General features: G+C 39.7%; 3 protein-coding genes across 10 annotated transcripts in view; 2 read left to right on the forward strand and 1 right to left on the reverse strand.

The window, feature by feature from the left end:
- Positions 1–1,789, forward strand: part of Rbm39 (RNA binding motif protein 39) — a 33,016-nt gene extending 31,227 nt beyond the window's left edge. For all 8 annotated transcript variants that reach the window (XM_063248441.1, XM_063248442.1, XM_063248443.1 and 5 more), the window contains 3 exons: positions 144–249; positions 653–731; positions 827–1,789. In XM_063248441.1, the coding sequence (XP_063104511.1) occupies positions 144–249; positions 653–731; positions 827–927 (286 nt within the window). In that variant the 3' untranslated portion in view covers positions 928–1,789. The remainder of the gene's footprint in view (positions 1–143; positions 250–652; positions 732–826) is intronic.
- Positions 1,790–3,134: 1,345 nt separating this feature from the next.
- Positions 3,135–5,093, reverse strand: Romo1 (reactive oxygen species modulator 1). The gene is made up of 3 exons (XM_003467810.5): positions 4,903–5,093; positions 4,581–4,711; positions 3,135–3,324 (listed from the first exon to the last, which is right to left on the reverse strand). Exons 2-3 carry the CDS (start codon positions 4,709–4,711, stop codon positions 3,216–3,218), a joined length of 240 nt encoding a protein of 79 aa, XP_003467858.1. The 5' UTR covers positions 4,903–5,093; the 3' UTR covers positions 3,135–3,215.
- Nfs1 (NFS1 cysteine desulfurase) overlaps positions 4,997–13,045 on the forward strand; it is a 29,632-nt gene continuing 21,583 nt past the window's right edge. Inside the window, exons 1-4 of the mRNA XM_063248447.1 lie at positions 4,997–5,159; positions 5,714–5,823; positions 6,753–6,869; positions 9,893–9,976. Of these exons, the coding sequence (XP_063104517.1) occupies positions 5,063–5,159; positions 5,714–5,823; positions 6,753–6,869; positions 9,893–9,976 (408 nt within the window). The 5' untranslated portion in view covers positions 4,997–5,062. The remainder of the gene's footprint in view (positions 5,160–5,713; positions 5,824–6,752; positions 6,870–9,892; positions 9,977–13,045) is intronic.

A 13,045-nucleotide genomic window follows, 5' to 3' on the forward strand; every position in this document is an offset into this window, starting at 1 on the left:
TTCATATTTGTTGAGCAAATGCTTACGCCATTGAGCTAAATCTCTGGCCTTTAATGCCTTTGATACTTACAAGTGAATATACATATATACAACATTTTACTAGTTTAAATGTTATTTTAAGGCAGCTTAATACTTTCTTACAGAGAAGAAGAAGTTGGATGGGATACAGAGATTAAGGATGATGTGATAGAAGAGTGTAATAAACATGGAGGAGTTATTCATATTTATGTTGACAAGAATTCTGCTCAGGTATTTTTCTTTTTAATTAGTGATGTTTATATACTGCGTTCTCTGTTTAAACATTTGGGACACATGATCACTGCATCCCATTAATGATTATTTCTGCAAGGACCTTTAACATACTGGCAAGATACTGGCTCTAAAATAAAATTAATTAAAAACTTGCCCCACATTACCAGTTTTGTGTAATAGTAAGAGCACTGACATTTTAATTTTTATCTTAAAAGTTACAGATAAAAGATTATTTGATAGGTTGCTATGTAAATCATTTGTCAATAAAATTGTGCATGTGCACATTGGCCATTGGAATATATGTAAAACATTTTGTGGTTTTGATGTGTCTTTAATTAGGCAGTATGACTAAACTTATGTGATTATGTTTTATATAACTGTGTTTATTTTTGTTTTCCAGGGCAATGTATATGTGAAATGCCCATCAATTGCTGCAGCTATTGCTGCTGTCAATGCATTGCATGGCAGGTGGTTTGCTGGTGAGTGTCCTCCCCTCCCCTCCCCAGGAATTGTGATTAAAGGTCTAAACCTAAGTGATGGTACTAAACCTAGTTGTATCTGCTTCTTTCAACAGGTAAAATGATAACAGCAGCGTATGTACCTCTTCCAACTTACCACAACCTATTTCCTGATTCTATGACAGCAACACAACTACTGGTTCCAAGTAGACGATGAAGCAAGATATAGTTCCTTATGTACATAGCTTTTTTTTTTCCTTGAGAATTCATCTTTTATTTAGATAAAAAAATAAAGAGGCAAGGGTCTACTGTCATTTGTATACAATTCCTGTTACCTTGAAGAAAATAAAAATGTTAACAGGAATGCAGTGTGCTTATTCTCCCTAACTAGCAAATCCCAATGTATACAAAGCTGTTCTTTCTCTGCCTTTTTAAATGTTCACGTAGAAAATTACATTAAGGATCTATAGGAATAGCTCTAGAGGAACAAATGTGCTTTCTGTAAAAAGGCAGACAGGTATGTAATGTTTTTAATGTTTGAGAAGCCTAACTTTTTACACAGCAGTTACATTTCACTAAGTTGATACTTGGCTCATGGTGTAGCAGATTTCTAAAGTACACATTTAGTGTATGGAAATTCAAGTCAGTGAAAGGGCTGTTTGGCTAGCATCTTGATCTTCCATTCTGATCATTTGTCAAGAAAGGGAGATTTCAAAATTATATTTGATGGTAACTTTTCAATTAATGTATCTGTAAAAGTTTCTTTGTAAATATTATGTGTTCTGGTGTGTCTTTAAGATTCCAAACAAAATGATGCCTGCATTTCCTGAAGATATTTAGTAACAGCTTGATAAATTAAGCAGTCAGAGGAAGAAATAGGAAATGCAGAAATAGGTTTTGTCTGGTTGCATATAATCTTTGCTCTTTTTAAGCTCTGTGAGCTCTGAAATATATTTTGGGTTACTTCAGTGTGTTTGACAAGACAGCTTGATATTTCTATCAAACAAATGACTTTCATATTGCAACAAATCTTTGTAAGAACCACTCAAATAAAATTCTCTTAAAAAGGCCACAGCAAATCTTCATTTATCAAATCGTTTAAAGTTACAGAAACTTGAATAGTATATATTAATTTCTTTGGGAAATAAATTCTTCATATAGAGTTGGAAGAAACTTACCCTCAAGCTGTTCCTGTCAAGTCTTTCACCATGTCTACAACTCTTAGAGCCTCTTTAGGATAATGTATCAAAATTGAAGGTGAATGAAAAAAATTGACCCTAAGTCTTAAATCTGGTATTTTGGGGCGCTTGGTATCTTGTGGACATCTTACTCAGGGGTCCGGGAGTGTTTCACAAAATGATTTTAATCTAGTTTTCCAAATATAGTAGTAAAGGGATTCTGAGCTACTTAGTTTGGTAGCAAAGCTTTATCATTTTAACTAAATTGTATGATCAACTTTATTTTGGTTAAACAATAGTTACCATTTCTAACTTTATAACCTGAGAAGAGGTTTGAGGGTGGGAGTTTCGTTATTTGGTGAAGAGATTCATAAGGATGTCGTCCCTCACCCGCCTATCAAGTCCTAGCTTTTTTCTTTTGGAGGGAACTAGACCAAACATACCCTTTGGTAGTTTTAATTTCAAATGTTTTTCTTACAGGCCCTCAATTTCCCACTGAGGACAGTGTGTACCTGTTGTAACTATTCTGGTTGTGTGTTTAATTCCTGTTTGATCTCTGATCAAGTATTTTTTTTTTTTTTTTTAAATGCCTTTTTGAGACAGGGTCTCACTGCAGTTTAGGCTGGCCTTTGAGCTCACTTTGTAGCCCAGGCTTGTTCAGACTTGCAGTGATCCTCCCTTCTCAGCTTCACATTACACAGGCGTGTGCTAAAACATCTGGCTGTATTTGTCTATTTTCATCTTTACCAGTTTTTCTAACAGTTCTGATTAACACTTGAGAGGCAGAGCTGGTCAAAATCAAGGCCTGTGTGACCTGCAGAAGTGGTTTAAAAGAGGCCTGATGAGATAGTCATTTGTGATTTGCCCTATTGAGAATCTACAAAAGTGGTTTAAAAATTAAGTGGATAAGTATTTTTTCAAATGAAGCCAGCAAAATGTTCTCAACGTACCAACAGCAAGTATTGGGAATAGGACAAGTTAAAATTTTTGCAGTGTGTGACCTTGGAGGACATGTTTTTCATAAATACACTAAGTTGAGCAGTTTACTAGGAGATTATATATATATATATATATATATATACATACAAGTGTATATATATATACATACAAATATATGTATGTATATAAAAATACTACTAGGCACCCTCTAATTTTCTGCTTTGGTTTAACAGTGGTAAGACACTACCTCTATTAGGTAGCCCACCTGTTAAGTCATTTGCCAAACTCAGTAATAACAGGCTCATAATGAGAAGAAAAGACTTTTATTATACTACAAGGGCTGGGACAGATGGGAAGTTGTAAATGTAGCAGGCAATGACTGCCCTGGTTAGCATCGTATGCCCATTCCAATGGCCATGAACGTGCCAAAGGTGCCTCCACTCTGCATCATGGTTTTCCCAATGCCACCCATCAGCTCTCGACCACGCATTCCAATCCTGAGGAGGAAACATGAGTGAGGCCAATGAAGAACAAAAATACAAGGAGGAGTTTTTAACTTCACTTTTTAGTCTGCATTTGTAAAAATGGAGCACTACTAAAGTCTGGCAGTCCTTTTATCTCCTGCTACTCCTTAAAAGTTAGCCCCCCCCCACCGTAAAAAATGACAAAATCGATCCTTCAAGAGCTTTAGGTTACTCTGCTGAATACAGCTGCCATCAATTTTATGGGAGGCAGGAGACAGTGTAAAGTACGTGGGCAAGTTTAAGTTGATTTTTGTCCCAAGGGCTTATGTGGTCCAACAGACTTGCCCCTTTCCTTTCCTTTGCATCCCCTCTCCCGCCATGGCCCCTTCTAGACATAAACGGGACTGAACCAGGGTGCACGATGTTCTCAGCTGCTTTCATTTTGCGACAAGGCCTCACTAAATCGCCCACCTGTCCTTCAACCTTTGATTCCCCTGCCTCAGTCTCCAGGGTAGCTGGGATTACAGGCATGTGCCTCCACATACATTTGCCTTTTAGTTTCCTTGTGGTAATGGTTTTGTACTTGGAAGTTGGTTTCAAGACCCCAACTCTAAAATTTACAGTCTAAATCAAATGTAAAGTAGGCTTTAAAACATTTACAGAATGGTTTTGAGGTATCTAGCGCAATGCTTAAAATGCTAAGTAACCCCCATTTTTAATTTTGGGACAGGGTCTGGATAAGTCATCAAGTTGCACAGGCTGACCTTGAATCTGTGATTGCCTAGGTCTCTCCCGAGTGTTGGGATTACAGACGTGAGCCACCACATCCAGCTGCAAATTTCTTATTACACACATCCCCCCCCAAATCCAAGGCCTTGGGCATGCTAGGCAAGCACTACATCACTGAGCTACATTTCCAGCCCTCAAGTTTGTTTCTCTTGGCGCAATTAGAGATAAGGTCAGTAAAAGTAGTAATAGCCACTTGGTATATGCCACATTCTATGCAAATTGTTGACCTGATCGTTTGAAACATGAGTTACTATTCTCACACTTGAAACATAACCTCCCACTTGCGTAAAGTCATTGAACGACTAAAAGAAGGATCAAAACCCCACTCTGCTTCCAAAGTTCAGATTCCTAAATACTAGGCGTACAGCCTAAAAGCGGTAAGATAGTAGGTCTTGCTCAAGAAAAAAGTTAGACAGAACTGGAACAAAGTAGGCTCTGTAGAGGGCCTGGTTAGACGAACTCGCTAAGTCCCGCCCAGAGATCACGCCCGCGACCCTCACCTGAGACAGGAAAAGGTGCCAAAAAGCGCCCCAGCTGCCATGCCCACGGCGCAACCCATGACAAAACCCATCTTCACGCGGTCGAAGCAGCTTGGTTGGGACTGTCCGTAGGGACCCACGGCCACCGGCATCTGCGGGGTGCGAAGAATATGGGAGTGCGGGCCTAGCCGCCTGCCCCGGAGCCAAGCGGGGCGAGAAGCACATCCAAGGTTTTGGGAACATAAATGGAGCAAATTAACTCGTAGACCAACTCCACCACCCTTTCTGGGCTGAAGACCCGACGTCGCGAGACACTGACGGGCTCCGGCCACCCCCACCTCACCTCGCTCGCGGCCTCGGTAGTTCAGCAGTACGTCTCACGGAAAGGGAGCCGGAGGCCGCTCGCGGTCGGAGGGATCACTTCCGGAGCGCGAGGCAGTACTTCCGGTAACCTGGGCCCAAAACTGCTGCTTCTTTGCGCGGTGGGCTCTGCTATCGGTACCATGTTTTTCCGAGCCGCTTGGAGGCGGGCGGCTTTGTTGGTGAAGGTTTCTCCCGGGCCGAGGCCCACCCTGCACAATCGAGGACTGCGCCTGCGTGGTACGATCCTGCTCTGGCCCGCTACCACCCTCTTGGGATGCGCTGACTTTTCTTTTGGGGCGGCAGCGCACCTAACTATTGAGCATTTCTGTCCTCGTCCTGCTTGCCAGATCCTCTCAACTTTTCTTCTCACCTGCATCTTCGTGCTTTCTCGGGAAGATCTTCTCAGCACGCCTTTGGAGCTTCACGGCCTCATATTTATGATCTCTCTTGGCCAACAGTTAGAGATGGGGATCGAGGCTTTTGACCATTCAGCAACCTTTGAAGGCTATTTCACCTGCTATGTCTACTGATTATTTCCAAACAGTTTTTACCTTCAGAGTGCTCCTCTCTCCCATCCAGACAATTTGAACCTTGCTCTCAGTGACCTCCCTCCAAGAACCTGGTTCTGTCCCTTAGCAGCTTTTTCAGTATGCTTGCCTTTTCCTTTGAGATTCTATCCCAAGCATCCCCTAAATGTCTCATCTCACCTCCTTTCAGCTTGAGCTGTTATGACCTGTGTCCATCCGTAGCTACATTCTCTCTCTTGACCACTGTGTACTATTTTTTGTCAGTTATAGATAATGCTTCCCAATCGGCTGTACCCTCAGATGCAGCCGCTGCCCCTGAGGCAGAGTCAGGCCTTCGACCTCTCTATATGGATGTGCAAGCTACAACTCCTCTGGTAAGAATGGAGGGACAGCTTTCCCTAGGGTTGTTTCCCCAGGAAGTAAATATTAGAAGCGAAAATTCACAGAAAGACTGCATCTCCTTAGAAGTGAGAGCCATTGACATATGCTGGGATAAACAAGTCAATAGGCTTAAATTCTAGTTTACTTGAAATGGTTTTACTATTTACTAGCTATCAACCTTGGTCAAATCACTTTCAGTACAGGCACTGTAATAGCAGGACACTGTAAATGACTGGACTAGCCAGGCACTTTGGCATGGTGACATAGACCTCCAGCACTCTGGAAGGCTGAGGCAGGAAAATAGCTAGTATAACCCCAATTAGCCTCTTAACACGACTATATAAAAAAAGAGGAGGGGGAGCTCAGGATGTAAATGTGCAAAGAGTTAGGTTTAACCTCAATACAAAGAGGGAAAAACCAGCCTGGCACTTGATGAGCCTATTATTGTAATTATTATTATTATCAATTTTGGTGCTGAAGATTGAATCTAGGGCTTCATACATGCTAATCATGTATACTACCACTGAGTTACATCCTTAGCTTTCCTACTTTAATAGTAATGCCAGTTTTCGCTAGCATGTTAGAAGGGGTGTTTATCTGGTAGGGTTTTATCCCAGTCTCTCATAAATCACATCATCTGGTAGGAATGGAAACATTTGCAGAAACAGTAGTCAGAACAAGTCAATACTTGTAAACTATGTGAAGGAATGGTAGAACAGTCTGGTTGAAGATAGATTGGGAGCAGGAGTGTATTAGGTTGATATTTGATTAGTTCCTGAGGAGCTAGAAGACTAGGACCTAATGCAGGCAATGTCTGAAGAGCTAGCAGTATGTTGAGACAGATTGGGCAGATGTGAGAGGTGGAGTGGGGCTTGTGTTGAGTATGGATCAAAGAGGCTGGTCTATTTTTTGTTTTGCTCAGGATCCCCGGGTACTTGATGCTATGCTCCCTTACCTTATCAACTATTATGGGAACCCACACTCCCGGACTCATGCTTATGGCTGGGAAAGTGAGGCGGCCATGGAACATGCACGCCAGGTCAGTACAGAGGAGTCTTAAGGTTCCAGTATCACCAGGTTCTGTGGCCTGTGGAGGGATTTCCTTTATGATAGGTGGGAAGAGTGGAGGCAGAAATGGTTTGGGCTACTTTGTAAAGAGATTCAGGGAGCAGCCTTGGGGTCTGACAAGCATTTGACTAGTTCTCACATTTCCTAGCTAAATTACCTTAGACAAATTACGTAATTTCTTTAGGCCTCAATTTCTCCACATTTCAAGTGAAGAGTGCATTAGATCCTGCTCTGTATGGTTATTATGATGAATTAATAAAACAGTGCTGGTAAAATTTAACTCAACATTTGCATATAGAATTCAATACTATACAAAGTAAGAGCTCAATAAGTGCACTTTTTCTCTATCTCTAGCTATATTCCTTTTTTCTTTTTTTTTTTTGCATTTTAAAGTTTGATTGGTACATTTTATTTATTTATTTATTTATTTATTTATTTGTCTTTTTCCTTTTTACCGGGGATCGAACTCACAACTGCCTTCTTGCAAGGCAGGGGCTTATGCCGCTGAGCTAAATCTCCAGCCCCTTGTTTCCATTTTTTCTATTCTTTTGTTTCTTGTTCTTTCTTTCCTTTTCCCTTTCCCACCCCTTGTTCCTGTTCTTATTTGAATATTTTCTTCCCATTTCCCAAAATCTAATATACCTTCTGGTCTTTATTTATACATGCAGTTTCTCACATCATAGAAACAATGGGATTAGGGGCTGGGGATTTAGCTCAGCGGCATAAGCACCTGCCTTGCAAGTATTTGGTTGTAAGTTGATCTTTGGTACTGATAAAAACGAAAAAGCCAAAAAAACAAACAAACAAAAAATGGGATTTAAACATTTGTAACAGATTTATTTCATTTAAGAATATGACTTCAAGGTGCATCCATTTAACTAGAAATGTCTCTGGCTTAACCTTTTATGGCTGAGTAGTACTCCATTGTATGAAAAAAACCCCACATCTTCTTTATCCATTCAATAGTTGATGGGCATTTGGGCTGTTTTCAAGATTTAGCTGTTAGAAACTGTGCTGCTATAAACAGGGATGTGCATGTATCACTGTTGTATGATGCTTTTAATCTTTTCGAGAAAATACCAAGAAAGGGAACAACTGAGTTGAATGGAATCTCTAGTTGTAGTTTTTAAAAAAATCTCCACATTGATTTGCACAGTGGTTGTACCAGTCCACAGTCTCTCCCAACAGTGATAAAGGATTCCTTTTCCCCAAAGCTCTGCCAGCATTTGTTATTGGTTGATTTCTTCATAACAGCCATTCTTTCTGGAGATGGAAGTTCAGCATTGTTTTAATTTGCATCTCTGAAATGACTAGTGATGTTGAATATCTTTTCATTATATTTATTTGCCATCTCTGTGTCTAAGAAGTGTCTATTGATTGCAGATGCCTATTTTTGGATTGGGCCTTTAATTTTCAGGGGTCTGATTTTGTTGAGTGTTCTATATATTCTAGATATTAGTCCTTTGGGGAATAGCTGGCAAAATGTTTTTCTCGCACTGTAGGTTGTCTCTACTCTGTTAGTGGTTTCGTCCAAAAGCTTTTTTTTTTGTCTTTTTCATTTTTATCGGTACCAGGGATCGAACTCACGACTGCCTACTTGCAAGGCAGGTACTTATGCCACTGAGCTAAATCCCCAGCCCCTCAAAAGCTTTTTAACAAGACAAGATTCCAGTTGTTGATATTTCATGATAGTTCCTGTGTAATCAGGAATTTTTTTTTTTTTTTTGATACTGGGGATTGAACTCAAGACCTCATGCTTGTTAGGCAGGTGCTTATGCCGCTGAGCCAAATCCCCCACCTCTCAGGGTTTTGTTTAGAGTCTTTGCCTATAACAATGTCTACCTATTCTATCTTCAGCAGATTTAGTGTTTCTGTCTTAGTATTTAAATCTTTTATTCTGTTTTAGTGTTTAAATCTTTTATTATTTTATTTGATTTTTTTGTTTAACACATGGTGAAAGATATGGGTCTAGTTTTTTTTTTGTCTTTTTTTTTTTTTTCATTTTTATCAGTACCAGGGATGGAACTCACTACTGCCTGCTTGCAAGGCAGGCGCTTATGCCGCTGAGCTAAATCCCCAGCCCCAGAACTATTCATTTCTAATAAGGGTTTTTGACACCTTTGTCAGAGATGAGGTGGCTGAGTGTGTGTTTGGAGTTGTTTCTACATCTTCTAATTTGTTCCATTGATCTTCAGGTCTGTTTTTTGCCAGTACCATTCTGATTTTATCACGGTAGTTTTATATTAATTATAATTTCAAGTCAGGCTTTAGGACGCCCCCTGCCTTGCCTTTGTTGCCCAGAATTACTTTTGCTATTTTAGGTCTCTTCTGGTTCCAGTGAACCAGGATTGTTCTCTCTAAGGCTTTGAAATATGTTATTGGTATTTTGATCAGGATTACATTATGTCTGTTTAAAAATTTTGGAAGTATGGCCTTTTTCACTATATTGGTTTTTCCTACCCAAGAACAATGGATACCTTTGTTTTTTCTGATATCCTCTTCAATCTCCTTCTTCAGAGTACTGTAGTTTTTCAACCTAGAGGTCTTGTACTTCCTTTGTTAGACTGATTCCTTGCTATTTTATTTTTTTGGATGCTGTTGTAAAAGGTGTTATTTCCCTAATTTTTCTTTCAGTGAGTTTGTTATGTGTGTAAAGAATGCAGTTGATTTTTTTTGAGTGTTGACTTTGTATCCAGCTATGATAATGAATTTGGTTATTGAATCTAGCAGTCCTATCTCAATAAATGCTTTAAAAATATATTGCATAATATTTTTTATTAGCCTGTCTTAGGCTAAAAGAGCATAGAATTTAAACTGTAACTGAATCTCTCCCTTGTCTGACCCTAGCTAGACCTATAAAGTACAGTGCTTCCTGGACAGTTAATAGAAATGCATTGAAGTTTTTGTTGCTCCAGATCTGACTCCCAGGTGTGTCGGCAACCCCATTTCGGATGAGGGAATTAATGTTTTATGTCTCTATTTCCTGGCTTGCAGCAAGTAGCATCTCTGATTGGAGCTGATCCCCGTGAGATAATTTTCACCAGTGGTGCTACTGAATCCAACAACATAGCAGTTAAGGTAAGAGAAAGGGGCAGGGTATGGTTCAGTGGTAGAGTGCTTCTTTGATAGGGAGGGAAGAGATGGACCGGATAGCATATCTGGATCTTCCTGACTTTAAAGATGGGTGTTTGCCATCATTTACACTGATAGATGTGCCAGGCATATAGCTCAGCAGCGCAGTTCCAGCCTGGCAAACTCAAGATACTGAATTTGATCTTATAACGAAAAATAAATAAATAGATTGGTAGGATTGGGTTTTTTTGTTGGTTGGTTGGTTGGTTTTTTGTTTTGTTTTGTTTTTTGAGACAAGGTGTTGCTATGCAGTTCATTCTGGCTTTGAGTTCACTGTGTAACCCAGGCTTGGTCTCAAACTCACAATGATCCTCCTGCCTTTGCCTCCTGAGTACTGGGATTACAGGCTATCTTGGTTACTTTTCTTTCATTGCTGAGACAAAATATTTGACGCCCAAAATGAAGAAAGGGAAGGTTTGTTTAGCTTAGAATCTTTGGAGGTTTCAGTCCATACTCAGCTGGCTCCAAAGCAGGCTAGCCTGGTGCTGGGGCAGCCATTTATGGTGGCTACAAACAAGAGCGGAAAAGGGCTAAAAGGGGAAAACCATATCTCCTTTCCTTTCTTATATTGTATGAGGTTTACCTGCACCTGACAGGTGCAGCACTCACACCACCAATCCCAGAGGTAGACAACGAACCAGTCACAAAGTGAGACTCAGTCACCCTAGAAAGGCCCACCTCCCATGACTGCATGAGGCTTGTGGTGACATTGCAACAAATCACAACATAGGTGTGTGCCACCATGCCCAGCTAGAGGTGTTTTTCTGAGCCACCCACTCCCACCCTATTAAGAAAAGAAGACACATTGATTTATTGCGGTTTTTTTAGCCCTTTGCAGTTTACTCTGTCTTGATTCTTTTTTTTTTTTTTCTATTGGTTTGAATCAGTGTATTAGTTGGATAGGAAATGAGTAGTTCTTAAATTTCATCTGTTTTTGTTTATGTTTTGGACAGCAGCTACTTCAAAGAGTGGATAATGGCGACTAAGTCCTTTTTTTGATTTTTTGATTTTTCACTGCTAGTAGTAGCAGTGAAGTCCAAGATAACTTATTTATTTATTTATTTATGTTTTGGTGCCCAGAATCAACTCTGGGCCTCATGCTTGCCAGGCAGACACTGCACCACTGAGCCAAATCCCCAGCCCATGATAACTTTCCTTGACATATTTTCCTGCTTCTTGTTAGCAGTTTTGCTCTTACTTAATTCCATGGCTGCCTTCCTATCAGCTGCCCTTTTATTTCTAATTATACCTGCTTACAAGAAATTCTTCTCCAGGCCGGGGATTTACGTCAGCAGCATAAGCACTTGCCTTGCAAGCTCTTGGTCATGAGTTCGATTCCCCTGTACCAAAAAAACCAAATTCCTGTCCATGGCAGGGTATATAGTTCAGTGGCACAATATCTGCCTGGCAAGCATGAGGTTTGAATTCTATTCTTGATACCGAAAAAAAAAAAAAAGAAATTTCTCTCCCTGTTTAGGTGCCTTCCATAGACATTCACTTGTTGCTCAGTCTGGGATCATTCTACCCTGGAAACACACAGATCCTTGATGCTAATGCAAGTAGAATTACACTCTTAGCAGCAATGTTGACATCTCAGAACATAATCACATTGGACTGGGCCCAAATTACTTGAGTAAATGCCATACTCTGAAAAACTGTGACCTCTGTAAGTTCAGCCCTGGCTCTAAACGTTCTTACCATTCTTTTGCACCTATGCAGCCAATATTGGTTTTTCTGAGCTCTGTCTGAGTATAGGAGGTCTGTGATAGGCTCAAGAATCATCAGCACTGATCTCATTGGCAGGAAGGAATTCTTTGAATTTTGGAGATCAGAGTCCAAATGGAGGTCTTTCCAAAGGTGGAATGGTTTGTGAAATGAGAAACTTTTGAAAGAAAAAAGCCTGTATATGTGTATGTATATATATGTATATGTATGTGTATATAAAAATAATAGTCAAGATAGTTATTATACCACTGATTTCTCTGTGTTCACTGAAGAGGAAGATTTGTGCTGGTATTGTTTAGACAACTGAATGCAGTTGTGTTGTGCTCTGGGTGAATGATTTGGGGATGATAATGCACAATGTACGTACCATTGTTACCCCCTGATTGATGTGTTTTGAATTTTTTATTGTATTTCTTTTTTGATATTTGTATCTTTGAACTAAAATGGATTTGTAAAATAAACCATTGGGAGAAAAAAAAGAAAGGAGCTTTAAAAAAATTTTTTTTTTGATACTAGGGATCCAACCTCACATTTGCCAAGTAGGTGCTTGGGGAGTGTTTTTGAAAATGTTTTGGAAGCCTCTAGAGATTCCAAACCTTAACTAGGTGCAAAATTGCTAAAAGAATCCTTGATTTTATTCCTCTTATTCTCCTGAGTGGATGTATAAATATATATCTTCCATTAAAGAATTTCACATCATAGGTAAAATATGAGAGGAAGGAAGACAATATATTATCTAAATTACATTGTGTAGAAATGATAATATAATTTTGAACCTTCTCATTGCCTCTAAGTCACTTATATTGTTATTATTGTTTTGTTTTGAAACAGGGTCTCAGTATGTTGTTCAAACTTGACTTTAGCTCACTATGTAGCCTAGGCTGGCTTTAACTTGCAGTGATCCTCCTACATCAGCCTCCCAAGTGCTGCAGTTACAGACATTAGTCACCATACCCAGCATAAATCAATTTTTAAATACTTTTTTATGTTCTTTGTCCTTAGGAACATAACAGTTTTATGTAGCTATAATGTGGGTCCAGTTAACTTTGCTAGGGCCTGAGCATGCTATGTACACCTCTGACACTGAGCTATCTCCCCAGCTCCTAATTAGTTTTATTTGTTTTTTTGTCTTGTTTTGTTTTCCAAACAAGGACTTGGTCTGTTTCAAGCTATACTTGGACTCACTATGTGATCCAGGCTTGTCTTGAACTCCTAGCATTCTTCCTGCCTCAGCCTCTTGAGTAATGGGATAAGCATGAACCACCACGGCAGCCACAAAGTTAATTCTAA

The sequence above is a fragment of the Cavia porcellus genome, unplaced genomic scaffold (assembly GCF_034190915.1).
Source record: "Cavia porcellus strain 051 isolate PalLab524CR breed Dunkin Hartley unplaced genomic scaffold, mCavPor4.1 scaffold_5, whole genome shotgun sequence".
Lineage (NCBI taxonomy): Eukaryota > Metazoa > Chordata > Mammalia > Rodentia > Caviidae > Cavia > Cavia porcellus.

Bases quoted from the DNA above. Each gene is read 5' to 3' on its own strand.
- Romo1 (XM_003467810.5), bottom strand. From the start codon at position 4,711: ATGCCGGTGGCCGTGGGTCCCTACGGACAGTCCCAACCAAGCTGCTTC. The intron at 3,325-4,580 runs GTGAGGGTCGCG...TTTCCTCCTCAG, and splicing joins GGCACCTTTTCCTGTCTCAG to GATTGGAATGCGTGGTCGAG.